The sequence below is a fragment of the Lactuca serriola genome, chromosome 4 (assembly GCF_051521515.1).
Source record: "Lactuca serriola cultivar US96UC23 chromosome 4, Lser_US96UC23_V15, whole genome shotgun sequence".
NCBI classification, from domain to species: Eukaryota; Viridiplantae; Streptophyta; class Magnoliopsida; order Asterales; family Asteraceae; genus Lactuca; species Lactuca serriola.
The window spans coordinates 309,004,201-309,031,224 of record NC_136411.1 but is presented as its reverse complement, the minus strand read 5'-3'; the positions used below and the strand labels follow the sequence as shown (position 1 = coordinate 309,031,224).

At 37.8% G+C, this 27,024-nt stretch overlaps 1 protein-coding gene across 4 annotated transcripts; it reads left to right on the top strand.

Moving 5' to 3' along the window:
- Positions 1-760: 760 nt before the first annotated feature.
- On the top strand, positions 761-20,543 carry LOC145097272 (uncharacterized). 4 transcript variants are annotated; one of them, XR_013704305.1, is made up of 8 exons: positions 761-973; positions 1,068-1,147; positions 1,323-1,407; positions 1,555-1,643; positions 1,724-1,835; positions 1,933-2,137; positions 3,254-3,355; positions 3,456-3,588. XR_013704305.1 is itself a non-coding variant. In XM_079034809.1 (7 exons), exons 1-6 carry the CDS (start codon positions 868-870, stop codon positions 2,115-2,117), a joined length of 657 nt encoding a protein of 218 aa, XP_078890935.1. In that variant the 5' UTR covers positions 761-867; the 3' UTR covers positions 2,118-2,137; positions 20,388-20,543. The 4 variants fall into 4 exon arrangements, 2 of the variants coding, with proteins under 2 accessions (XP_078890935.1, XP_078890936.1); XR_013704306.1 differs by having other exon boundaries at positions 799-973; positions 1,064-1,147; XM_079034809.1 differs by lacking the exons at positions 3,254-3,355; positions 3,456-3,588 and adding an exon at positions 20,388-20,543.
- Positions 20,544-27,024: the final 6,481 nt, after the last annotated feature.

Genomic DNA, 27,024 nt, shown 5'->3' with positions numbered 1-27,024 from the left:
TTGATTTTCATTTTATGATTTGGCTTTGAAATTCTGAAAATTTAGTTTATCTTCCTTATGTTATTAAATGTTATGCCAAAAACCTGGGGGCCATGGCCTCCCCTGGCCCTTAAAGGATCCGTCACTGTTCATAAATCTTCTAATTTCTCATAAATGATCATTTTGCATATTTGGTTACCAGTTGACTAAAACTTAACTCACTCTAAATTTCAGGTATAAATATATTAGTAAAGTTTAAAGTTGTAAGCTCATGTTGGCGTGCTCAATTCCATTGCTTTAACCTATAAACTCATGGTAGAAATTAATAAAATCCTTTTGGATCTAATTTTCAATCTCAACCATTACAAAACTCTCATTTACAAAACCCCGATTCATGTTTCACAATCTTAAGAACACGAAATTGTGATTCACAAAACCCTATACATGTTGGTATATACCATTACCAACATGTACTGACCGAACTTATTACTTAATATAATAGTGGTAGTAATTTTTTTGTAAAAAGTGTAATTAATATGACACACAGTTTAATAAAAAAATGATTGATTCTATACCAATTTCACCCTAACTATACAATACAAACAAATACAATAAACCATATGCATTCAAAATTATTTTGATTTACCACTTTACAATTTAAGCTTATAAAACTTAATTATTACAAACATGGCACCATTTTTATCTTACTTTACTTTGTAAGCCAACTAACCCGATTAATTCGGCCCAATAAAACAGAAACCCAATCACATTGACCCTATTAACAGCCTCAAACGAGAATATACCGTCTAGGTAAAACCTACTGTGTGATTTCCCGGCAAGCTCCGACGTAATCCCGCGACCGTAGTCTAGCTCCGCCAAAGAAATGGAATGCAACTTCTAACTGGCAGCAATATAAGGTATTCATCGTATTTCTTCACCTTCACGGAAGCATTTGGCCATGGGTTCATCGGAATCTACTCTTTCAAGGTCACAGGTAACCCAACTCTCCAACCTATTTCACTAGAACTTTAATTATCTTTCAATTTTTAAAATTTTCACCGCTGTAAATCTGTTTTCTGTAAAGAAAGGGGACGATGGAATCACCACTGTCTCCGAGCGATTAGAAAGCTCCGATCCCGTGCTAGAGAAGCTTAATTCGCTCCAAATCGTGAGTTTGTCTCTGATTAACATTTGATTAGGTTTTTAACTCGCATGTTTGTATCAGATCATACGATTTTCAGATCGACAAAACTACATCGATTTCGATCACTCAACACCAAAATGTGTGCTAATTTGTTTTAAATCGGCTTCTTGTTATTCACATGTTTGAATTTCTCGAACAGGCGACTTCCATATTGACATCTGAACCCTCAAAGAGTAGCTTGACAGATATTTTGGTCAATCGACCCTCAACTTCGTCAGATGCAGGTGCATTTTCTTCATTATCTTATTTGGTCAATAAATCCTCAATCTTTTAGTTATAATTCTTACTAGCATAGTTGTATTTACTATTGTTACATCAACATAACTTCGGTTGACAAGTCTGTTATATTGTTCTTAAATTTTTGTTAACAGTTATTGTGGATCCTAAAGTGCTAATGGAATTATACACAACATATCAAAAATGGCAAGAACAACAGGCTCACACCTTTAACAAAAGACAGGTTTGTTATAAGTAACAAATAGGGCCTTTTCTAACTTTTTGTTCTTTTTATGTAATGAATTTTTATTTTTATATTTATAGGAAGAGGTGGAAAACAAAATAGAAATTGTAAATGCTTTAGCAGTAAAACTTCTTCAAACATATAATTCCTCCTTCTCAGCAATGAAAACAACTTCAAGTCACCTGTGGGGAGGTATTCTCTACTTTTCAAATTATTTTTTTTATATAACTGAAAAAACCTAAATTCCCTTTTTAACAAACCAAATGTTACAAAAAAAATATACATGCAGTTCATGAGTTACAAGTGGAAGTTGGTGAGCTAAAAGGAAGGTTGACTGAAGTGATTAGTAATTGTGATGGTGTATGCAAGAGAATTGTTGCAGAGGGTCCTGAATCACTTCAGTCATCAATTAAGCCATTTACAGCTGCTTCTACTACCACTAGCTTCTCCTCTACTACATCATTAATACTATGATTCCATATCTTCTTACTCAGGTATATCAATCTTGGGCTCTATCTTTTTTGTTTATTCCATTAAGTGCTGTTTGGATAAAGACAATTGATAAAACTGGTTGTCTTGGAAAATGATTTTAAAAAAATCTTTAAGAAAATGATGACACACTTGCAAAAGAAAATATCCGATTTTTTTTGTTTTATGTATATAACTTACATGATCAAGGGCTTTTTTTCTGTTAAGTCATGTATGAATCTGTAATGATGTTTGTTTGTATAAAGTACTCTATACAAAAAATATGTTTCCTTTTTTGGATTAAATGAAGCATCTGAACGAGAATAAATGATGATTTTATCCTTTTGTCTGAAAATAAGTAATCCAAAACCCAAATGTATATGCACAACATAATTAAATAATAATGCAAGTATAACTAAGAACCCGAATATGTACCGACTATATTTATTCAAGAAAAAACAACAAAAAACGCACAATCAATATTGATCTTCAATATCTCATAATTGATCTTCTAAATGTGTCAAATTTTCAGAGACAACATCATCTTGCTACACACCATTAGTAAAAAGTTAACATACACACCTAATAAAAAAGTAGCATATAAACCAAATAAAATTAACATATTCACCAATAATAATTCTTTAAACTATTTTAAATATTTGAACAATTTTAACATCACAATATTATATTCATATCCACCAATTCTATTGAACTATTTTAACTATTTCAATTGGTCCTAAAATAGAATGTAAATTCCCCTTGCTTTAGTGCAGACAAAAATCATACAAAAAAAAGTACCACATCATAGAGTACAAGCCATTTATAACTTTATATAGGTAGGGGTGTTGGAAAATAACCCATTAATGTGACCTTAGGACTATTTTGTATTGTTAATTATATTTTGAGTTTAGTTAAATATTGTACCATAATGGATTTTCAGTTCCCACACCTAAATATATGTAGTATGATGGATATGACATTGTTCTATAACTTAGAGTGAACTTTTGTGTGGATATATACTCTTGTCTAAAAGGTGTAACTAATGAATTAAATAAGCAAAGCACACCTACAATCAAGTGTAAGTTGGAAAGCTTTTTATGTGCCCTAACTCTCCATAAACACCATATGATTGTGTATGTTAGACAAACACTCCCGTCGGAAAATCCGTAAAGACACCATTCACCATTATGGGAAGAAATACATCATGAACATGACATCATCTTCTTCAAAGTTAACACTTCTAAGTAAGTAAACTCCATTATTACTGTAGTTATGTGTAAAATTGATCTTGATTATGTTATATAAACGTGTCTATAAGACTTATTATTTTGGTGTTAATAATAGGTATACTGATTTGGGATAATACAAGAAATAACAATCTTGATTTCAGGTAAAATTCTGTATTCAAAAACACATAAATACCTTGATTTATGTTATCGAGACAAATTATAGAAAATGTAATATATGTGAAAAGTGGTCTGCAAAACCGAACTATGTGTATATATACACTATAGAGTTAAAGTCAGTTATCTGGCGAGAAAAGTTTTGCCTATTTTGTCTGGAACATACACATCAGTTATATTTTTGAAGGGAAACTACTGAACATGTAAGGACTACACTCAACGGGAAGAGATGTCATGATGAAGTGAACAAGGAACCTTCACTGATTTCCATATCCATACCCTTTTAGTTAATTGTGTTTTAATGGCTCTACAAATAGCTATTAGAATGGAATTCTTTATGATCATGAGTGCCATGTAGTTTGAACTTTCCCATTAATCATATAACTGTTATTGTTCAACGGTGCTCTTCTTATTTAGATAGAGTGAGGATCATAACATAATGCATGATCTAGGTCCATTACACTTGGATCCAATTTCAAAGAGTCTCTCAGATGTTGTGAAATTAGTCTCAATCAATGTTTCACTTAACTTTGGGCAATAGTTAATACTGAAAATGCCTTATTATTTAATGTATGCAAAAAAGATACACTTTTATAACGTGATAACAAAGGAATTAAGCATATCAATATACCTATTATTAACACCTAAATAATAGGTCCATAAACAAACTTCATATTAAAGTAAAAGCATAACCAAAATATTAGGTCTTATAAACACCTTCATATTAGATTATAAGCATAACCAAGATCAAATTTACACATAGCTTCATCAATGGTTAATGAGGAATGAAGTTTACTTACTTTGAAGTGTTAATTTTGAAGAAGATGATGCCATGTACACGAATCCTTTCTTCCTATAATGGTGCCTGTGCAAATTTCTTTGATTGAGTAGTGCTTTCCTAACATACACGATCATATGTTATTTATAGAGTTTTAGAGCACATAGGAAAAACCCGCCAATTAAACCTTACGGGAAAGCATATAGAACCATACAAAATAGTCCTTCAAGTTATAGAACAATGTCATATCCATTATATTAGATATATTTATGTGTAGAGACTGAAATGTCATTATGGAAAATTATGCTACAATATAGATTTGTACTCAACGTGTAATTAACATTACATAATACTCCTTAGGCCATACTGATGGGTTATTTTCCAACATCCCCCCTTAGTCCCTTATAAATATCAAAATACTTTCTTTACGACTTTCCAATGATCTAGTATGAGATTTGACTAATAACGGTCCAACATGCCAGTAACATAAGTGATGTCAAGATGAGTACAAACTTGGGTATACACAAAGCTTCTAACTGTCGAAGCGTAAATGTTTAACTTAATTTGATATCATTCTTCCTATGTTTTTGGGTATTGAAAATGAACCGAAAACATATGCTTTGACTATGGGAGCAACAAGGGGGAACATTATTGCATGCTATAACGACTAAGTACCCGCTATATTATGTCTATTGGGAGGATGCTAAAGTCCATTGGGTTCTGTCTTAGTGTATTTCTATGTATATAGCGTACGAGGATTCACAAGTCTTAACTTTCATTTTTGTGAAATGTGGCCTAAACGTTGGTGCCATAGCATGGATGAAGTATTCACTTCTTGGTTTTTTTTCCCCTTAAGTTATCGTCAATATTAAACCAATTAAAGATTACATAAAATGGTTGTCCAAATGCAACTTATCGAGATAATATTGAGAATTATATGTCGAAAGTTGCGAATAATAGATCCAATTATTAATATTATATTTACCAAGTTTCGTCCAAAACCAGATTAATCCTTCTCGATTAGATATGATTATAAGAAAGGCAGAAGAAGACTGTCCTGTTGTTGGACGAAATTAAACGTAAGACAGAGAAGTAAAACCGACCTGTTGATGGCTGATCTTGAACTTCATATAACTGCACGGATCGGACTCCTGCCCTTAAAGGTTTTTACTTTGCTTCTATTGGTGTAAGCAACAGAGTAAAACCCCAGGATTTAATGCAGATCTATCGATTTTCCAAGAACACTGGAAATCGATAAACACAAAGTGAATACTCGGAAACGGGAAGAAAAATGCTGAGAGTGGGAGAGAGTTTCGATTTTCGTGAGTGTGTCAAATGGCTCATAGGGAGCAGTATTTATAAGTATCGAAACCCTAGAAGGCATGAAACGGGCCCCCATAGGCCGACCCTAGAAACCCTAGGGCGACGACTTGCTCTCCAAGCAAGTCATTTCCTGATCCTTCTAGAGTGCCCCGACTTGTCCTCCACGAAGTCAACACTGGTCAACGGTTTGACCGGACCAGTCAAACTGACTTGACCTGAACTTGCCAAAAATGAAAGCTCCTCAGCTCCCAGCAACCGATGTGTCGTGCGAAGTGCCAAGTGCGCCTAAATCGCGCCATTTTGTGCACTCACGATGTTGGCTAGTGCTAGGCTAGGCTAGGCGCGCGCGTGGGCTTGGCTCATTCCTTTGATCCACTAAAGCCTTTGAAGGCCTATTAAGGGAATAGGCTTATAAACCCACAAAAGTTTCTTGCCCCCACCAATGTGGGATACAAAGGAAATTGCCAACTTGCAATTCCTTTATATATATATATATATATATATATATATATATATATATATATATATATATATATATATATATATATATATAAAGTTCCAACAATCCCCCACCAAGTTGGAAAGTTTCCTTTCACTCAGACAGATGATGTCACTTGGGTGTCACGAAGATTAAACCCTAGTTTAATGAGAAAAAACAAGAAGAGACCGATTCAATGGTATCCTTATAGGTTTAAACCATGAACCTTAATGACCTCTCAGGTTTACCCCCACACATCACAAGTCATCTTTGTGTTCTCCCTGAGCACTAGTATGGCCATGCACTATAAACCCTTTTCATGATCCTTTAGAAGATAAACCACTAATCTTCACTTGAGGCGGCACCACCTCTAGATCATATAGGTAAAGTTTTACAGCATCTTCGTTGCTTAGATGTCCCCAAAACTTTGTTAAGAGTCGTAACTCAACCTCGTTCTCGGCAACGGCGTACTATCCTACCTCACATGGATCTATTAATAATGATAGTACCTTCTATCGTTAGTGACTTCGTTGTTACCCTTTAAACTTGAGAATTAGGAGCACTTATATCAAGTTGAGTTTCCATCACTAAGCGATTCTATTGTGGTTTTAGACCCATGACTCTCGTGGTAGATGTAACCAAATCTCTCGTTAGAGGTTTGGTAAACGGATCTGCCAAGTTTCTACTTGTCTTGACATAGACAACCTTGATGGTACCACTTTCAATTAGTTGTCTCACAAAATTGTGTCGCAGACCTACATGTCTCGACTTACCATTATATACCGCATTATATACTGTGGCCTATATGACCATGCGCTATAAACCCTTTTCATGATCCTTTAGAAGATAAACCACTAATCTTCACTTGAGGCGGCACCACCTCTAGATCATATAGGCAAAGTTTTACAGCATCTTCGTTGCTTAGATGTCCCCAAAACTTTGTTAAGAGTCGTAACTCAACCTCGTTCTCGGCAACGACGTACTATCCTACCTCACATGGATCTATTGATAATGATAGTACCTTCTATCGTTAGTGACTTCGTTGTTACCCTTTAAACTTGAGAATTAGGAGCACTTATATCAAGTTGGGTTTCCATCACTAAGCGATTCTATTGTGGTTTTAGACCCATGACTCTCGTGGTAGATGTAACCAAATCTCTCGTCAGAGGTTTGGTAAACGGATCTGCCAAGTTTCTACTTGTCTTGACATAGACAACCTTGATGGTACCACTTTCAATTAGTTATCTCACAAAATTGTGTCGCAGACCTACATGTCTCGACTTACAATTATATACCGCATTATATACTGTGGCCTATATGGCCATGCTCTATAAACCCTTTTCATGATCCTTTAGAAGATAAACCACTAATCTTCACTTGAGGCGGCACCACCTCTAGATCATATAGGTAAAGTTTTACAACATCTTCGTTGCTTAGATGTCCCCAAAACTTTGTTAAGAGTCGTAACTCAACCTCGTTCTCGGCAACGGCGTACTATCCTACCTCACATGGATCTATTAATAATGATAGTACCTTCTATCGTTAGTGACTTCGTTGTTACCCTTTAAACTTGAGAATTAGGAGCACTTATATCAAGTTGGGTTTCCATCACTAAGCGATTCTATTGTGGTTTTAGACCCATGACTCTCGTGGTAGATGTAACCAAATCTCTCGTCAGAGGTTTGGTAAACGGATATGCCAAGTTTCTACTTGTCTTGACATAGACAACCTTGATGGTACCACTTTCAATTAGTTGTCTCACAAAATTGTGTCGTAGACCTACATGTCTCGACTTACCATTATATACTTTAGATAGTGTGGCCTCACTGTCACAATACATAGGTATTGAAGGCATTGGAATATCCCACAAACAGATATCCATAAGTAGATCTCGAACCCACTCTGCCTCTTTGCCCACTGTTGCTATGACAATTAGCTCTGCTTCCATCGTTGAATGAGTTATGCATGTCTGTTTCTTGCTCGCCCAAGAAATAACACCACCAACTAGAGTATAAATCCAACCACTCGTGGATTTTGAATCACTAGTGTGATCAATCCAACTGGCATCAGAATAACCTTCAAGTATTCCATCAGATGACGAATACGTCAACTCAAAAGTACTTGTCCTTTTCAGGTAATCCAACACTCTACCCAATGCTTTCCAGTGCTCCGTCCCTGGATTAACAGTATATCGACTCAGTTTGCTTACAACGAATGCGATGTTAGGTCGAGTGCAGTGAGTAACATACATCATGCTTCCAACTGCACTAGCATATTCTAGTTCAACCACAGCTCGACCAGAATTCACCTTAAGTTTCACACTTGAATCAAAATGAGTGTTGAATATTCCTTAATGTTCAAATGTTGAAACTTTGTTAGAATTTTCTCTATGTAATGAGATTGACTCAGAGAAAACTGACCACCTGTCCTTTTCACTGTATCAACTTCTCCAAGATTGTTCATCTTAAAGTTCGAGGATAGGTATTTCTTCGTCTCAAGAATACCTTCTAGGTGAGTGCCAATGATCAACATATCATCAACATAAAGACAAATAACTACTATGTAATCGGATGTATGTTTAGAATAAATACATCTGTCAGCACTATTGTGCTGAAAACCAAAGGCAGTCACAGTGGTGTCAAATCTCTCATGCCACTGTTTGGGAGCTTGCTTCAACCCGTACAAGGATTTAACAAGTCTACACACTTTGTTTTCTTGTTTAGGTATCACGAAACCTTCAGGTTGCTCCAAGTAAATCTCCTCCTTGAGATAACCATTTAGAAAGGCTGTCTTCACATCCATTTGATGAATGTACAATCCTTTCAAAGCTGATATTGCTATGAGAGTTCTAATAGAACTAATCTAGCAATTGGGGCATAGGTATCAAAATAATCGATACCTTCTCGCTGCCTATAGCCCTTAGCAACTAATCTTGCTTTATAGGCAGATATGGATCCATCTGGATGGTACTTTCTCTTGAATATCCACTTGGATCCTATGGGTTTTCTCCCATTGGGTAGATCAGCTAACTCCCAAGTTTCATTACTCATGATTGAATCCATTTCGTCATTGATGGCTTCCTTCCACAAAGGAGCATCTCGAGACGTCATGGCTTCAGTAAAGGTCTTAGGATCATCATCAAAATTAATGGAAAAGATGACCTCTCTTGTCACTTTCTTTTGTGTTCCTTTGACCAAATAAGAATAGAAATTGTCTCCAAAACTTTTCTCTATTCTAGCCCTAGTACCTCTCATTGGTTCCTCTATAATAAGAGGAGGTGGGAGTATTTCTCGATAAGTACTTGTAGGTGTTGTATGACTGGAGTTTTCTTCATCCTTAGAAAACTTGTCTTCAAAGAATTCCACATCTCTGGATTCCACAACAACACCTGATTCAATATCTAATAACCGGTAAACCTTGCTATTGTGAGCATATCCGATAAATATACTCTTATTCGCTCGTGCTCCCAATTTGGTCCGCTTAGGATTGGGAGTCCAATAATAAGCAACACACCCCCACACTTTCAAATAGTCTAGGTTAGGCTTTCTACCTTTCCACAACTTATAAGGGCTTGTAGGAATCACACGACTAGTGATCCTATTATGAACATAGCAAGCAGTCAATAGTGCTTCCCCCATAGATTGTTTGGTTGGCCCGATTGGCTCAACATACAGTTGACCATCTCACAAAGGGTTCGGTTTTTTCTTTCAGCCAAACCATTCTGTTGGGGAGTATATGGTGAAGTTCTCTTATGTTTAATTCCATTCTCTTCACAAAATGTGTCAAACTCTTGGTTGAAATATTCCCCGCCTCTATCCGAGCGAATAATGCATCAAAAGCTTCATCTTTTGATCTCAGCAAATAAACATGTAGATATCGACCGAAGTCATCACAAAATGTGATAAAATACCTTTTTCCTCCTCGAGTAAGGATTCCATTTAATTCACATATATCAGAATGAATCAACTCAAGCAATGATGTATTTCTCTTAACCGATGGAAATGGTTTCTTAGTGAACTTTGATTTCACACGTTTCACATTTTTCAAAATCTTTTCTATCATATTTTAACATTCCTTTAGTTTGCATTTTTTCAATGTTTTTAACATTAGTGTGTGCTAAACGTTTATGCCATAAAGAAATTGAACAAACAAAATAACCAGAAAAGTTTACTTCATTCACATTAGCAACCAATCCACCAATTACATCATTATCAACACTTGACACACTTGCAACACTAGAACCACCACTCTCAACACTAGGACCACTAACACTACCCTCATAACTAAGGCACAAACGATACATCCCTGAACAATTGTTCGCCCTCCCAACATATCTTCTGCCTTTAGTGATCATAATTTTGCCTCTCTCACGCACCATCTTGAACCCACCCTTGTCAAACTTGTCCGCAGAAACCAACCCTTTCGAGATAGTAGGAACATGAAGAACATCTCGAAGGGTTACCCATTCACCACGTGTGAACTTCACACGAACATCACCTCTTCCTTGAACTTCAGCTTTGTGGCCATCAGCACAGACAACTACCGTCCCATGAGGCATTGGGCGGTAAGTACGAAAGCTCTCTCATTGCCCACAAACATGCACGGTGGCTCCAGTGTCCACGAACCATCCTCGAGCACTGATTGCTCGGGTAAGGGAGGAGATCACAAAAATCTCTCCAAGGTTCACACTTGCCACCATGTCAGTCACCTGCTCGACTGCATGTGCTACCGGTCCTGATTTGCGATCCTTGCATTCTCTAGCATAGTGCCGAATCTCTCCGCAGACATGGCAATGTCCGGTCCTTTTTAGCTTGGAGTTAGGATTCGAATGACCCGGTTTCTTGAAGCTTTTTTTCTTGGGTCCCAAGTTCTTCTTGTTTTGTCCCCTAGACTTGCCTTTATGACTAGAACCCCCAACTGACACGTGATGCACACTTGATCCGACTTTACCATGCTTGTCCCTGATGCGAGTTTCCTCCTCAATGCGGAGGTGTTTCATCAGATCATCCAAGGAGTAGTCCTCAGATTTATGCATCATTCTCTTAGAGAAATCTTTCCACGAGGGTGGTAGTTTTGCGATAATCGCACCAACCTGAAAGAGTTTTGGAATAGAGATGGAGAGTGCGTTCAACTTGTTGACCATGACTTGGAGTTCATGCACTTGCTCCATAATTGATTTGTCATCAACCATTTGAAACTCTAGGTACTTAGACACAAGGTATTTGTTAGTACCTTCCTCATGTGCCTTGTACTTAAGTTCCAACGCATTCCATAGCTCTCTTGGATCTTTGATCAGTGAGTAAAGATCATAGAGTCGATCAGATTAGGAGTTCTTGATATGACCCACACACAGTTCCTCAGACTCTCTACGCATAGTCCTTTGCTTTTCCAGTTCTGCGATGACCGCTGGGTCCACAGTTTTCCTCGCCTCGGGAATTGGATTAGTAGGAATTGGTGCCAGTTTTGGGTCCAACACAAAGGCGAGCTTCAAGACATGAAGCATGAACCTGACCTTCTCGGCCCAACGGGTGTAGTTCTGACCATCGAATTGGTCAAGTTTGGCAAACTCTTGGTTCATGAAGTGGAGGCTAGCAGTAGTGTCCATTAGTCTGTTGATTTATCACAATAAAAACCTTTAAGAATGTTGTAAATCAAACTAATAGACACGTAAGGAAACCGACAAATAATATTGAGAATTATATGTCGATTAGATGCGAATAATAGATCCAATTATTATTATTATATTTATCAAGTTTTGTCCAAAACCAGATTAATCCTTCTTGATTTTACACCATATTTAACCAAACTCACATCGATTTTACACCATTAACAGTAAAACCAAACATGCTTTTACTTCCATGATTAAATTCGATAACTTTATATAGCCCATAAAGAATTTGCATCGATTGCCTATTTCCACTACCATTTAAAAAGCAATGAAGGATTAAAACCGAACTTCCAATTCTAATTCCACAATTTTCTTTGGATGCTTTTAGGGAAAATGTCTTAAAATGGCAACCAATATTTTTTTTTACTGTTTCAATCACTAAACTTTTAATTGTATTCAATTGATCATCAAACTTTTCATTTTGATTCTATTATCCCATTGATACCCTTGATAGCCCATTACCAACCCACATGAACTCTACGCTATTGGTTGTGTCTACGTAATCACATGTATAATAGAACCAAAAAAAGTTTGTTGGTCATTTGGATAAATTTATAAGTTTAGTGACTTAAAAAACAAATAAAATGTTATTGGTTGCTATTTAAGACATTCCTTAGAAAATATTAAAAAACTTTTAAACATTAATTATATATCCAAAATCTTCAATTTTGCCTCAACTGATAACATTTTATTTGCTTTTCAAGTCACTAAACTTATATATATATATATATATATATATATATATATATATATATATATATATATATCCAACTGAACAACAATTTCTTTTGGTTATATTATACAATCGATTACGTGGACACATGTAACAATCCAAAAATAGTGATAATTTTTTTTTCATTAAAAGACTATCAGTTCCTTCATTAATTGTTTCAAAATCCAACACCAACAATAATATCCAAGACATCAGAGTACAATCATATCAAAATGCGGAAATCATGAGGGGAGGATGCTGTGCCATCATGTCGGACCATACCCTTTCGAGTTAGAAGTACCTGAAACCATAAACATAAACTGTAAACACAAAGCTTAGTGATTTCCCCAAGGTACCACATACCAAACATACAACTGGGCCTAGCCCTAATGTATATTTCAACCCAATAAACAAATATGGTCCCCACCCTGGGTCCTCTCCCTGGGGTATATTTCAACCTAAACTTGCCATAATGGGCCTCTCCCTGGGGTGTATTCCAACCCGATAATATGATAGTGGGCCCCACCCTAGAGTGTATTTAAACCCGATCATATAATAGTGGGCCCCGCCTTGGGTTGTATTCCAACCCGATCACACAAACAAATATATATCACATAGCGGTTAACATTCTACATAATTGAATAATGGGCCGACATTGGTGCCTTCAACCCATGTATATAGTGAGGAGACTCACCTCATGGACAAACAAAATAGCTGTAGTAACACGTTGCTTCGAAAACCAACTCTACCGGTCACCTTTACAATTAACAGTAACCAAAACTCAGTCTACAACTCAAAATACCCAAAATACCCCTAAGTCAACATTGGTCAAAATCTAGGTCAATGTCAAAAGCCAAAAGTCAATCCAGCTAGTTGCCACGTCATGGCCTCCTTGGCCACACCGTGAACGCAACCCGACAAAACAGGTGGGTCTAGACCAAGTCACCACGTCGTGGCAAACTCAACCATGCAGTGGTGGTGCGTCTAGACAACTTAAACCATTAAGTTATTTTCCTTCAACTACATAAAACTCCAAGGCTCAGATCTGGTCCTCCCTATGGTATTGATGGATAAAGTTTCCAACTTTATCACTTAAACCCTTCCATAATCCAAAATCCCAAACCCAACCACTAATGGTGACTTAATGCATCAAGATTCTCATTAAGCACCAAATTCATAGAGTTGCACCACTTAACATCCCAAGAGTTTTCATTTATAGTCCCTGGGGATGGATGGGTGAAGCCATCAGAAGCCTAAGAGATCAATTGCAATTTAGGGATCAGGAGGAGTACGCTGAGCGTACATAATGGTACGATAAGCGTACTAGGCACGCCCTAGTACGTTGGGCGTACACTTGTGTACGCTGGGCGTACTCATGTCAGAAGGAAACCCTAATATTTAGGGTTTGAGTGCTATATAAACGTCCTTATAAGCTCATAACCCTCCCTCGCCTTAGCCTCCATAGATTTGAGCCGTTTTCCTTAAACCCTAACCTCTTTCTTGAGTGTGTAAGCTAAAAGAGTGTGCTTTGAGTAGTTGGAGAAGAAGGTGTTCCATCATGAAGTTGGAGAAGGAGGATAAGCTTGTAGATCTAAGGTTTCCCTGTGCTCTAGAAGCTCTAGAAGGTAAAAAGCTTCAAACTTTATGCTTGTATAATATAGATTTTGCCATGCTAGCTTTATGGAACCATTCTTGTCCCAAAAAGTCCCAAGTTGGTTGTGGGCCGAGAGTATTCCATCCCGAGGATGATTGGACTCATAGTAGGCATTCCAACCCGATGGTTGAGGGTCTGGGGTATTCCAACCCGATGGTTGATTGGACCCATAGTATGTTGGCATTCTAACCCGATGGTTGTGGGCCTGGGGTATTCCAACCTAATGGTTGATTGGACCCATAGTTCGAAAGTCTATGGGGTCCATCGTTATGTATGATTAACATACACTAGTGCTGCAGGGTTGGTGGAAGTTTAATGGATGGGTGGGTTGTGTGAGGTCGGTAGGCCTGTAGGAGATATTTAGTATTCCTCTAGGAGTGAGGATTGAGCGCTCGTTATGTTTATGTATATTGTTAGGGTGTTGTGGTGATACTTGAGACAAATATGGGTCGGTGTGGAAGGTAGTATGATCTCGTACTATTGAAAGCACAAGACCTATACGCGTAGCAAGGAGGTCACAACCCCTAGGGTTTCGTTGGGAGTTAGTTCCTGTTATTATAGGGAGTGTTTGATATACTCCTGGTATATTTTCAGCATGATGGTCACGAGGCAATTTGCGACAGGATTCGGGTCAGGATCAGGAGACGGCGGATAGGAGACACCCGCAGTGCCCGAGACTATCGGCCAGATGAGGCCAAATGAGATGGATGCCAGGATCTGAGAGATCCTGCCTGGCGAGGTTGCTGCACCGTTCCGGGCGGAGTTACCAGAGATGTTTGGGTCTATCAAGACCACCATGGTCGAGTACTTTGGTGAGCGCTATGTAGCCCTTACTAAGTCGGCTGCCGCAGCAGCAACTGCAGTTGTAACAGTGGCATGGGGTGGAGTCAGTCGGGCTTTTTAGTATCGGGACTTCGATAACACGAAGCCCCTGAGTTTCGATGGGATTCAGGACCCAATCATAGCCATGAGGTGGCTATCAGACATGTAGGGATGTTTCTTCACCTACTCGTGTCCTGTGGGCCAGAAGGTTAGGTGCTTTGAACCTGCTGAGGTCCGGAGCAAAGGATTGGTGGAGGTTGATTATGGGGTCATATTCTGATGAGCAGCGAGAGGCGGTTACTGGGATCAGTTCAATAAGATGTTCCGTACTCGTTATATTCCGAGTTGGAGCGGGAGAGGTTGTCACAGGAGTTTTTGGAGTTGAGACAGGGTATTGAGTCGGTGACGGAGATCACCCGCATGTTTACTGAGAGGGCAATGTCTTTCCCTGAGTTTGCTTCTGAGCATGCTCAAATGACCCGATATCTGAGCATGATCAAGTCGGACATCAGACAGTTCGTGTCCACGCAGAGATATGATATCTTGCTAGAGCTACAGGAGGCCGCCAGGCGGCGCGAGATAAATATCGAGCTTCAGTTGAGGGAACAGGGGCGGGTCCTGGCGCAATCACAGCCCGGGCCAAAGCGATTTAGGACCGCTGATTACAGGCAGGAGAGTCAGAGGAGTCACACTTCTGGGAAGTGCGACAAGGTTCATGATGGGGGTTGCCGATCTTCTTCAGGATACCACAAGTGTGGCAAGGAGGGTCACATCGCGAAGGACTGCAGGCAGCAGACTTCAACTTCTAGCACCCGACTTTGTTACCAATGTGATCAGGTGGGCTACATGAAAGGCCCAATGTCCCTTGCTAGCTACCAGACCAGCGCCGGTTCCAGCGCCGGCTAAGGTTACAGACGGGAGGTAGGGTAGAGCAGAGCCCCCGAGGGTTTAGGGGCGTGCTTTTCAGCTCACTACTGAGGAGGCCAGGACAGCACCACATGCGAAGACGGGTATGTCTTCTCATGTTTTATTGTTTATGATTGTATTATGAGCTTTCGTTTGCCTGCTCAATGACGTTAGGACATAGGAGGTGTCAGGGAAATTTAGTATCAAAGGGTTGTAGATGGCTCAGACCTAAGGATGCATTGAGGATGAGAAGTTAGGATAAAAGATCATTATTGGAGGGTTAGTGGTTGAGATTTGGAGATTCAGGAGTTTTCAGCTGGGGATTCAGGTTTCTCTTGAAGTTTGGTTGCTCCGTGTTGGGAGGGTTGTTCTGCGGAGGTTATTCACTCCAGGGTTAATCGTTCCACAGTTAAGGGTGGTAACAACTAGTAGGGACGGGTAAGTAGTGGATTGGTCTCTCCATCAGCGGGTAGTGGTTAGTGTTCTAAGTGGGGGAGGACTGGCTATTTAGGGAAGGGCACCAGGACGGGTTCAGGATTTTGCTCAACAGACCCAGGGCGGCCCGGATAGACTGAGTGCCCTGCGAGGCGAACTAGTCAGGCCGAAGGCCCGAAGAACGGTACAGACAGGATATAGGCCCAGTAGGGCAGACCAGACATGCTGAAGGTTCTAAGAGTAGGCCAGACAGACTGAAGCCCCGGTGCGGGTGGTCCAGTCGTGCTGAAGACTCTGTATGGATTCTGTTAGATCTGTGAGCAGGTGTTGAGTATGTTGTTATGTTACAGCAATCAGGATGTCCATTTCCTGGTATTGAGCCGGACGTTAGGTGATTATAGTCTGGTGAATTGCATTTTATGCACTGGTTGGTTACCTTTCATGGAATACCTTTAGAGACTGTCGTTGGTCATATAAAAGAACCTGGAAATTTGTGGGCAACAACTTATGTTATAAGGGAATCGTGTATGGTAGGGTTTCAGTATGGTGACACTTGTTCAATGATGTGAAGGACATTGATTAGGCCTTTGGGACAATGGAAGGATGTGAGTATCTTCAGGTTGGAGAGTTGGGAAAGTGAGGTGTCAGCATCAGTGACAATAAATTAGCGGGAGCATTCCAGTCATAGGCAGTGGGAATAGAGAATTGCGGAGAACTATTTCTCCTGTTGGTGCGTGTTCAGATTGAACGAGATTCAGATGCGATATACTTAGTGGCGACGATTCAGAGAATTCTGGAAGAGATGCGAGGATAGATCCTTGGATCTCAAGTTATGGGTGTAGACCCTTGTTATGTATATAGTGGTATTCCATCCTAGGGATGATCGGACCCTATGATTGACTGGACCTGACGTGTTTGGTATTCCAACCCGAGGGTTGATTGGGCCAAACATGTGTGTGAAACGAGGGTATTCCATCCAAGGAATGATCGGACCCGTCGTAGGCATGCATGGTATTCCAGCCCGAGGCTGATTGGGCCAGGTGTGAGTGTTCATGCTTGTTAGCTGGTTGTTTATGTGGGTTGTTTCGGGAGCTGAAGGATGTATTATCCTGTCAGCACAAAAGGATTCGTTTCAGGAAGGGAAAGTGGGGTCTCGGATGCTTTGGATCATCAGGGTTATTGTCAGGTTTGGCAAGGTGGCATATAGGTTAGACCTTCCGAAGAAGCTCAGTCAGATTCACGACACTTTTCACATATAGCAGCTGCAAAGGCACATATTGGATGCGAAGGCAGTTGTATCGCTGGGTGATGTTCAAGTCAGAGAGCACTTGAACTATGTAGGGAGACCAGGGGCAACATCAGAAAGGATATGAGTAGACTTGGGAGCCGGAGTCTGAGATGCGGGAGCATTATCCTGAATTGTTCGCTATAGCAGGCTTCAAGGACGAAGCCTAGTTCAAGTGGGGGACAGTTGTAACATCCCAAGAATTTTCATTTATAGTCCCTGGGGATGGATGCGTGAAGCCATAAGAAGCCTAAGGGCTAAATTGCAATTTTGGGACCAGGAGGAGTACGCTGAGCGTACATAAGGGTACGCTAAGCCTACTAGGCGTGCCCTAGTACGCTGGTGTACTCATGTCAGAAAGAAACCCAAATATTTAGGGTTTGGGTGCTATGTAAACGTCCTTATAAGCTCATAACCCTCCCTCGCCTTAGCCTCCATAGATTTGAGCCGTTTTCCCCAAACCCTAATCTCTTTCTTGAGTGTGTAAGCTAAAAGAGTGTGCTTTGAGTAGTTGGAGAAGAAGGTGTTTCATCAAGAAGTTGGAGAAGGAGGATAAGCTTGTAGATCTAAGGTTTCCCTGTGCTCTAGAAGCTCTAGAAGGTAAAAAGCTTCAAACTTTATGCTTGTATAATATAGATCTTGCCATGCTAGCTTTATGGAACCATTCTTGTTCCAAAAAGTCCCAAGTTGGTGCATCATATGATTTGGACGAGATAAGGTGTGCTTTCAGACCCTTGAAGAGGTCCTAAGTGATAAAAATGATGTCCCAATAGCTAAATGTGTCGTATACATAGAGTAGGAAGGTCTTAATGGATTAAGACCATGTATTAAGAACTTTCTAGACGTCCAAAGTGTTAAAGTTTGAGACTTTATGAGTCTTAGGCACATTTAGTCGATGGATCTGAAGTTTGGGCTTAAGTGCTTAAACCATTAAGCACTTATTAGGGTTTTGGCAAAACCTAGGTATGCCCCCACGTAGTTTTTGTACACCCAGTGTACCGAGTCAACCACCCCGACGGTGGTCAACGCACAAGGGAAGTACGCCCAACGTACTAGAGGAGTACTCCTCGCATACACCCTCTGATGGACTTTTGACGAGTTGGGCTGCCTTTGGACTAATTAGACTTGGGCCTTGCTGGTCTCTCTGAATAATTTAGTTTGGGCCAACTTTGATGATGGATCTTAGATTAAGGTCCAATTAGGAAGTTAGACCCAATTGGGAAAATTGGGCCATTAATGGGCTTTGGATATGTGGACTTTTAAGATCATGGATTTGGCAATTAGGCCTTGGCGCAGTAAAGAGAAAAGATAAAATGGACTATGTAGACCTTTAGTCAAGATTGATATCCCATGTATTGAATTAGTGTTTATTATTTGGATAATTCAGGATTTTGGTGAGACAGCGATCAGAGACTTTTAGTTCATTTCAACACTACTTGCGAGGTGAGTTATCCTCACTATACTCAAGGGTCTACGACACCAAGGCCAAACCTTTGAATTGTTATTCAGATTTGTTACTGGTATGATTTGGTAGATCGGTATCTTGATAGATAGGATGGTTATATGCTATTATGATCTGTTAGATCGATATCCTGGTAGTAGGATGATGATATGCTTAGTGACCTATAGTTGGTCTGATTGTCTGTAGACTGTTATGCGATTACTTGTTATATGTGCACATGCTTGATTGGTAGTTGAGGGTATTCCATCCTGTGGATGATTGGACCCTAGCATGTTGTCTCTCTAGACTGTAGATGATTCTTTGATATAGGTGCACATGTTTGATTGATAGTGGAGCGTATTCCATCCCGAGGATGACTGGACTCGTTATATGTGATTATCTACCCTAATAAATGAAAATGTTATTGCCACTAGTCATTCTCTCATTTATTTGGCCACATGTCATTTTGTCATAATTTTGAAATATATTTATTTTCCACTTGTCAATTACTTCATTATTCATTTCCACTATATCATTAATTTAGTTTCCATAAATTAAACCTATTATAATAACTATTAATTTCAAATTTCAAATTTCAATTTCAATTTCAAATAAATTTACACTTTAAACATTTGTATTTAACATTTTATTATAATAACTCGTTTAGTACACAGGTCTAACAATTAAACACATAATTTTAATTAATTTATTTTTTACACGTTTTTTTTTTCCATAATTTTCACTTATTTCATATTTCAAATTCAAAATAAACTTTTCATCTAATCGCTCCTGTTTAACATTATGTTTTAATTAACCCGTATAATATACGGGTTTCACAACTAGTCTGTTATATATGTATTGTGTGTGGGAATTCCAACCTGATGGTTGTGGGCTGAGAGTATTCCATCTCGAGGATGATTGGACTCATAGTTTGTGGGCATTCCAACCCGATGGTTGTGGGCTGAGAGTATTCCATCCCGAGGATGATTGGACTCATAGTTTGTGGGCATTCCAACCCGATGGTTATGGGCTGTGAGTATTCCATCCCGATGATGATTGGACTCACAGTATGTGATCATTCCAACCCGATGGTTGTGGGTCGAGAGTATTCTATCCCGATGATGATTGGACTCATAGTATGTTGGCATTTCAACCCGATGGTTGAGGGTCTGGGGTATTCCAAATCGATGGTTGATTGGACCCATAGTATGTTGGCATTCTAACCCGATGGTTGTGGGTCTGGGGTATTCCAACCCGATGGTTGTTGGACCCATAGTATGTTTGTTATTATATATGTATTGTTGTGTGTATGGGTATTTTGAGGGTAACTCACTAAGCCTTCGATCTTACATTTATCGATTATTGTTTCAGGTACAACGGAAGACAGCGGGAAGACAAAGGCGTGACCGTACACACCTCACATTTTATGATTTGGATTTCTGGGTTGATATGAAACTATTCTGGAAACTTTTTTGTAATAACTCATGGTTTTGAATGTTTGAAAAAGTTTTAAATTGACTTGATTTTTATGGATGTTACAACTAAAGTTTCCAGAATGGTTTCACACTCCAAAGTGACCTTAAAAACCTCGACTTTATGGACTTGCATGTCCAATATATGTATTTTCCATTTTAGGTCACAAATAGGGTTTAATGACTAAAATCCCATGCATGACATCAATACTTGATTATAAATCAGATCCAAGACACTTAATGCTCAACTTGATCTGGAGATTCATAAAGTTGCAAACTTTATGAGATCCCATCACATAAGTCCATCTAAAAGCATGGGAAAAAGGGGACAAAAACAATAAATCTAGCAACATGGCATGAAAAGGTTGAGTCTTGGGCACTCACCAAGGTCCAAGAGATAAGCTTAGCTGAAGAATGAAGATTGCCAAGTAACCACCTCACCAAAAGTTTCATTCTACTTATAAAATCACCAAAAAGAACCAAGAATGAGGTCACAACTTGAATGGAGGCTAGGGTTAGAGTTTCTGAGGTTGGGAGAAAGATGGAGGCTGAAACCCTGGCCTTAATGTTCCTTATATAAGGTCTAAGACCTAAAAATTAGGGTTTTTACTAAAAAACACTTGCCACGTCGTGGTGCCTCATGACCACGTTGTGGCGGGTCATTAAAATCCCACGATCCTTCTCAGACCTCCACGTCGTGGTCGTCCCTTTTAAAATAAATACAACAAAGCTAAGTCATACCTGGACCGGATGTTACAACAAAATTGGTGACATGGAGTCCACGCAGGTTTGTAACAGACTATCACCGGTATCAATGATATAATAAAACCAAAATGAAAAGTTTGTTAGTCAATTGGATACAATTAAAAGTTTAGTGACTTAAAGAGCAAATTAAGTTTTATTGGTTGTCATTTTAAGACATTTTCCCATGTTTTTATATTGTCCCATTTAATTTGAGCACTTTATCGGTATCTTAAAAAATTACATAAAGTAAATCCCAAGACTACCCAACATACTTTTCAAAGGGTAGTGCGACCACCAATCAAGAGCATTTTTACTTCCCCTTTAGACAATTTGTTATTGAATTTGTCAATAATATTCTTCCGACCTTCAACCCTATACATCTTAACCCCAAACAACAATACTAAATAAGCAAATGCTAATTTTGTTGGGAACATCCTATGATCAACACCTCGTTCATGATTTCGTCTCTCAATTAACCCCTATGCTATGCACGTTAGACTTTGGAATACGAATCTTCAACCTGCACACCAAGTAAAAGCATCTCAAAAGACGCACACCATTCCTCGTGTTCTTTTATGGCACTCGCCAAGAAACAATGCTCCACCTTCATAAAAAAAGGTGACAAATAGTAAAGTTATCCTTTAGAACCAAAGCTCTTTGAATGCACCCATTAACAACCACATCTTTAATTGCAACATGTATACCTTCCATGGCCATAGTGAAAAGAAAACAAGAAAGAAGATCTCGTTGTCTTAAACTCATTTCTAATCGGACTACCACAAGTCGGACTACCATTAACCACCACAAACAAAGCCGACTTAGCCGAATTCAAACATCCATACACCCAAGCAATCTAATTCGGCAAAACACCCCCACCCTGCCAAAAAAAAAAAGAAAAAACCCCAAAACAATCTCCAAATGTCCGCACCTTAGAGAGTTGTGCGCTATTTCAAAATCCGCTATAAAGATTGTGAGCTTTTTACTTTTCTTTCTATTCCAATCAACAATCTCATTTAACATTAAAGGACGGTAAAGATTATGATGGTGTTTAAGGCTGTAGGTAGTGGTGTCAAGTTTGTCATGATCCACGTAGGATTTACCACACTTCTTCAAAATTTTGCAATTTACTGGGCGTGGGTTGCCATTTTTGCCATGTTAAAAAAAATTGAAAAAAATAAAAAATAAAAAAAGCATTGTGATTGGTTGGTCAAAAAGTCAAATGGGTGAAATGGGGGAGAATGCTTGATAACTTATTGCCGAAATACTTGCCATTTTTGCCATGTGGAGGACATGGCACGGTGTGCCAAATGCCAACTAGGCAAATGAAGACCACTTCGCATAACCTAACAAATGCTAATGTTTAATACAAACAACACTCCCATCAAGGTAAATAAGAAACATCCTTGACTAGAGCTCTAACTTATAATAGAACACATGGATGGAATGTGTAATTTAGTATAAAATAAATGGCTTAAACAACGACGTATTGACTTTGTTGTATAAAAGTGACATTAACCATAATTTTATATGCTATTTAAATAAATTGTAATAACATATAGAAAATTGATGGATAAATAATTAGCAACTTTGTAACAATAAAATATAAAGCTTAATTAATTTTATAAAAATATAAATACGAAAAACTTAAAGTTAGTAATACATAATGTAGAAATTTCATAAAAGTATAGATTTCATATTATATATATATATATATATATATATATTAATTACCAAAATAGGTATGTGAGACAATTCACTGTTCATTCCCGTAAGCATACTCATTTTTTAAGTTTTCATACTTACGGTTCTTTTTACATTTTTCACCCTTTACTTTTATTTGCTTTTATATTTTGTACCCTGAACTAATTTTGATATAACAATTTTTATCCTTATAGTTTTAAAATTTATATATATTTATATTCTTTCTCCTTAATTAATTTTTATTCAACAGTTTTCACCCATTATAATTTTAAAATTAAATTATTAGTATTTTATACATTATAATTTGATTCCTTACTATATTTTAAAGTTACAATTTGGCCCCTTATATAATTTTTTAATAATCATTTTTTTATTAATTTCTTAAAGATACACTTTCAAGTCAATTGTTTGTATCCATATTTTATTTTGATATTTTTGTGTTCCACTTTACATGATTTAATTATCTCAATGGTATATATGGTGTCAAACTACATTTTTTAACATACCGGATCTTCCGCAGCAACGCACGGATGGTCTAAACCCTAGTTAGTTATAAAATATGAACCTATTAATTGTTTTTCTATTATTGTTATATTTTTGTAGTATACATATTTAGTCTCGGGGAGAGTGAGGATTTTAGAATAATGAGGGCAAACCTAGAATTAATATTGTTGGTTCGATTGTTAATTGCCTTTTGATATTACTATTCATTTACAGTTGTAAGCATGTATTATTAAAACCTTCAATAATAGTATCATTAATACAATGATGGTCATAAATATCTTCTTTTGGCTATGAGAAGCCAAATAACCATTACACATTAATACAATGAAGGTCACAAATATGTTCTTTTGGTTATGAGAAGCCAAATAACCACTACACGTTACACAAAAGTTAAATCTTCTTATTCTAATAAAAAATAGTTTTATTCTTTTTTTTTTACCGTGTGTCATCTTATTAGACTTCATAATTAATGTTATGTCACTTGTCACCCTATTGATTCTCGAGTTCAAATTTTAAATTTCCCATTCTAATTACATTAAATTAATAACATTAGAATAAAAATTAAAATAAAACTAATACAGGTTATAAAGTGATATAATGTCACATATTTATTTAAACCAACTATTATAATTTTATATAACTAAAAAAATATGTCTTAGTTAATAATTTATTTAAAATAATTGATTAATAATTTTAAATATTTACTATGAAAGTTTAATTAATTTTTTAACCGTGGTTTCCACATGTTATAAACTAGTATATAACAAAGAGTTAAGAATTACATTGTTTTTAATTCTTGGATCATAGATTTGCAGAGCGCAACAATTTGCTTAATTATGGAATTCAAAAATAGTAGCGTATCTAAAAAACAAAAGAATATGCGGTCAATATATATTCAGTATTATACCTATGATGAATACAAACCATATAATTAAAATAATTTGATACATGTTTCAATTTCTTAACAATTATATTAACTATTGAAGCAACTAAAGAAAACAAAGAACTCAAGTAAATGGACAGCATCACGCAAAATGTCTTGAAAATACTAGGGGTGTAAACGAGCCGAGCCGAGCCTGAGCTTGACCAAGCTCGAGCTCGGCTCGTTTAATTTGAGGAAGCTCGAGCTCGATTCGAGCCTTAAAATGAAGCTCGAGCTCGGCTCATGAACAATTTAGTGGGCTCGCGAGCCTAATCGAGCCTAAATGAGCCTCTATGTATATATACACACACACACACACACACACACACACACATATATATATATATATATATATATATATATATATATATATATATATATATATATATATAGAGAGAGAGAGAGAGAGAGAGAGAGACTTGTTTAAGCTCGCGAGCCCCATTAATTGAAGCTCGGCTCGAGTTCGTTTAGTAAACGAACCTCAAATCTAGGCTCGAGCTTGGCTCGGGCTCGTTTAATTCGATCTCGAGTCGAGCTTTTAACGAGTCGATCCCGAGTAGCTCACGAGTAGCTCGACTCACTTACACCCCTAGAAAATACAAGAGCACAAATATCGAAAATCATAAGCAGCATGATTAGCTTCTTTTAAAATCAAAGGGGTTACTCAATTTCTCTTTCTTTTTTTACCTTAGAAGAGAATAAAGAAAACTCTCTTGACTCTACCACCAGTGAATTTTTTGCATTTTGGAATGGAGAATGCAAGTGTGAATGGTGACAAGAAGACTGGGCAGCGGTAATTTGGCGAGTGTGCGAGAGTGAGACAGTGCGACACGAGACAGTGCCAAAGTAGGAAGGGTTTACTCGTTCTTCGGTGATACCTTCTACAATGTAGGCGAATGTGTTTTTTAGTTGTAACTAGGAGATATGCCCGGACTTCCCTTGTGACGGTGTTTTTTTTTTTGGTTAAAAAGAACAACCATGAGCCTTCCATAAAAAACGCAAGAAATCAATCGATAAGGAATGCAAAATATATAAAAACGGAAAATGTAAATAATATTGTAAAAATAAATACCTAAGTGCAAGTAATACCAACATACTTAACTTTATTTTAATTTATCAATGTCAAAGGGCAAAAAATAACAACATACTTTACTTACTTTACAAATAAATGCAATGTACTTTTACCCATAAAATCAATGTGCTTACAATAAGTTTCTAGTGACCAATCTATGCCGACAAAATGTATCATGATTACTAAAAAATCAAAGGTATTATATTTTTGAAAAATAACATTACCCAAAATTTGATGCTCTGGAGGAGTTAAAGAGAGATATCCGGTGCTTAACTTATCAAACTCTTCATTCTGTCGTAAACTCACCAATTAATTTATTACATACTCCAGTACCACTTAATAATAGTTTTAAAGTATTACCATTTAATAATAGTCTTAAAGTATAAATACATTAAAATAAGATCCATTTACTGCACGGATTATAGTACCAGTGCAAGGGGTTTGACCTTTTTACGGATTGATTTTTTGCCATTACAAACCAGTATAAAAGTGGACCATTGCTATCTCATTTGACACACGTATGCATATAATCATCTTCTTCCTCTTCTTCTTTGCAACTATTTTTGATGATTCTTTTAGACAAGTAGCCATATCCGGCAGTAAACACTGTTTCGGTTGTTGTACCCTGCGAACAGACGACGAATCTATTTAAAGGGAATCGAGTCCAAATCGAGCCTCATCCACTGTGTTTATTACTAACATTTTTCTTTCAAATTATTCGATTCCGAAACTGGTTTTTCCGATTCAAGATACGGAGCCAAGAGATAACAATCTTAAACATATTTTCATCTTTATTTTCGTTTCTTTCTGTTCTTTTGTTTTTTCTGAATCGAGTGTGTGTCAATTTCTTCTTTAATATCATTTCGTTTACTGTGGAGGAAACTGGTGGTGCGTCTTCGCATTGAAGAAGACAATTGAATGGCTTTGAAGAAAGGTGGTGATGTTGAACCATCTAAGGTTCATGTGGTGGAAGCTGGTCAAACTTCCAAGAACAAAGGCAAGGGAGATCCCAAAGGGAAAGGAAAGGGCAAGAACCTAGGCCCCAAGGCAGGAACTTTCAAGAAGAAGTTCAAGTGCTACAAATGCAGCCAACCAGGTCATAAGGCTTTGGAGTGCCCACAACCCAAATGGGAGAACCGTGAAACAAACATGGTGAATAACGACATGGAGTTGGTGGCCTTGATAACTGATCTCACGGCCATGGTCTCGGAGGTGAATCTCATGAATACTAATTCAAAGGAGTGGAGGATTGAAACGGGGGCTACTCTCATGTGTTTCATGAAAAGAGTATTTTCAACACCTACAAGGAAGTTGAAGATGGTGAAAAACTCAACATGGGAAATGCAGCTACCGTGGATATCAAAGGTGTTGGTGATGTCGTTCTCAAAATGACATCGGGGAAATATGTGAAGATTAGGGATGTTTTGTATCTTCCACAACTTCGTAAGAATCTAGTGTCGGGTGGTTTGTTGAATTAGTTTGGATTTAAGCTTGTGTTTGAGTCGGACAAGTTTGTTTTGTCCAAGAATGGTATGTTTGTGGGAAAAGGATATGCCGTGAATGGCATGTACAAAATGAATGTAATGGTGTTAA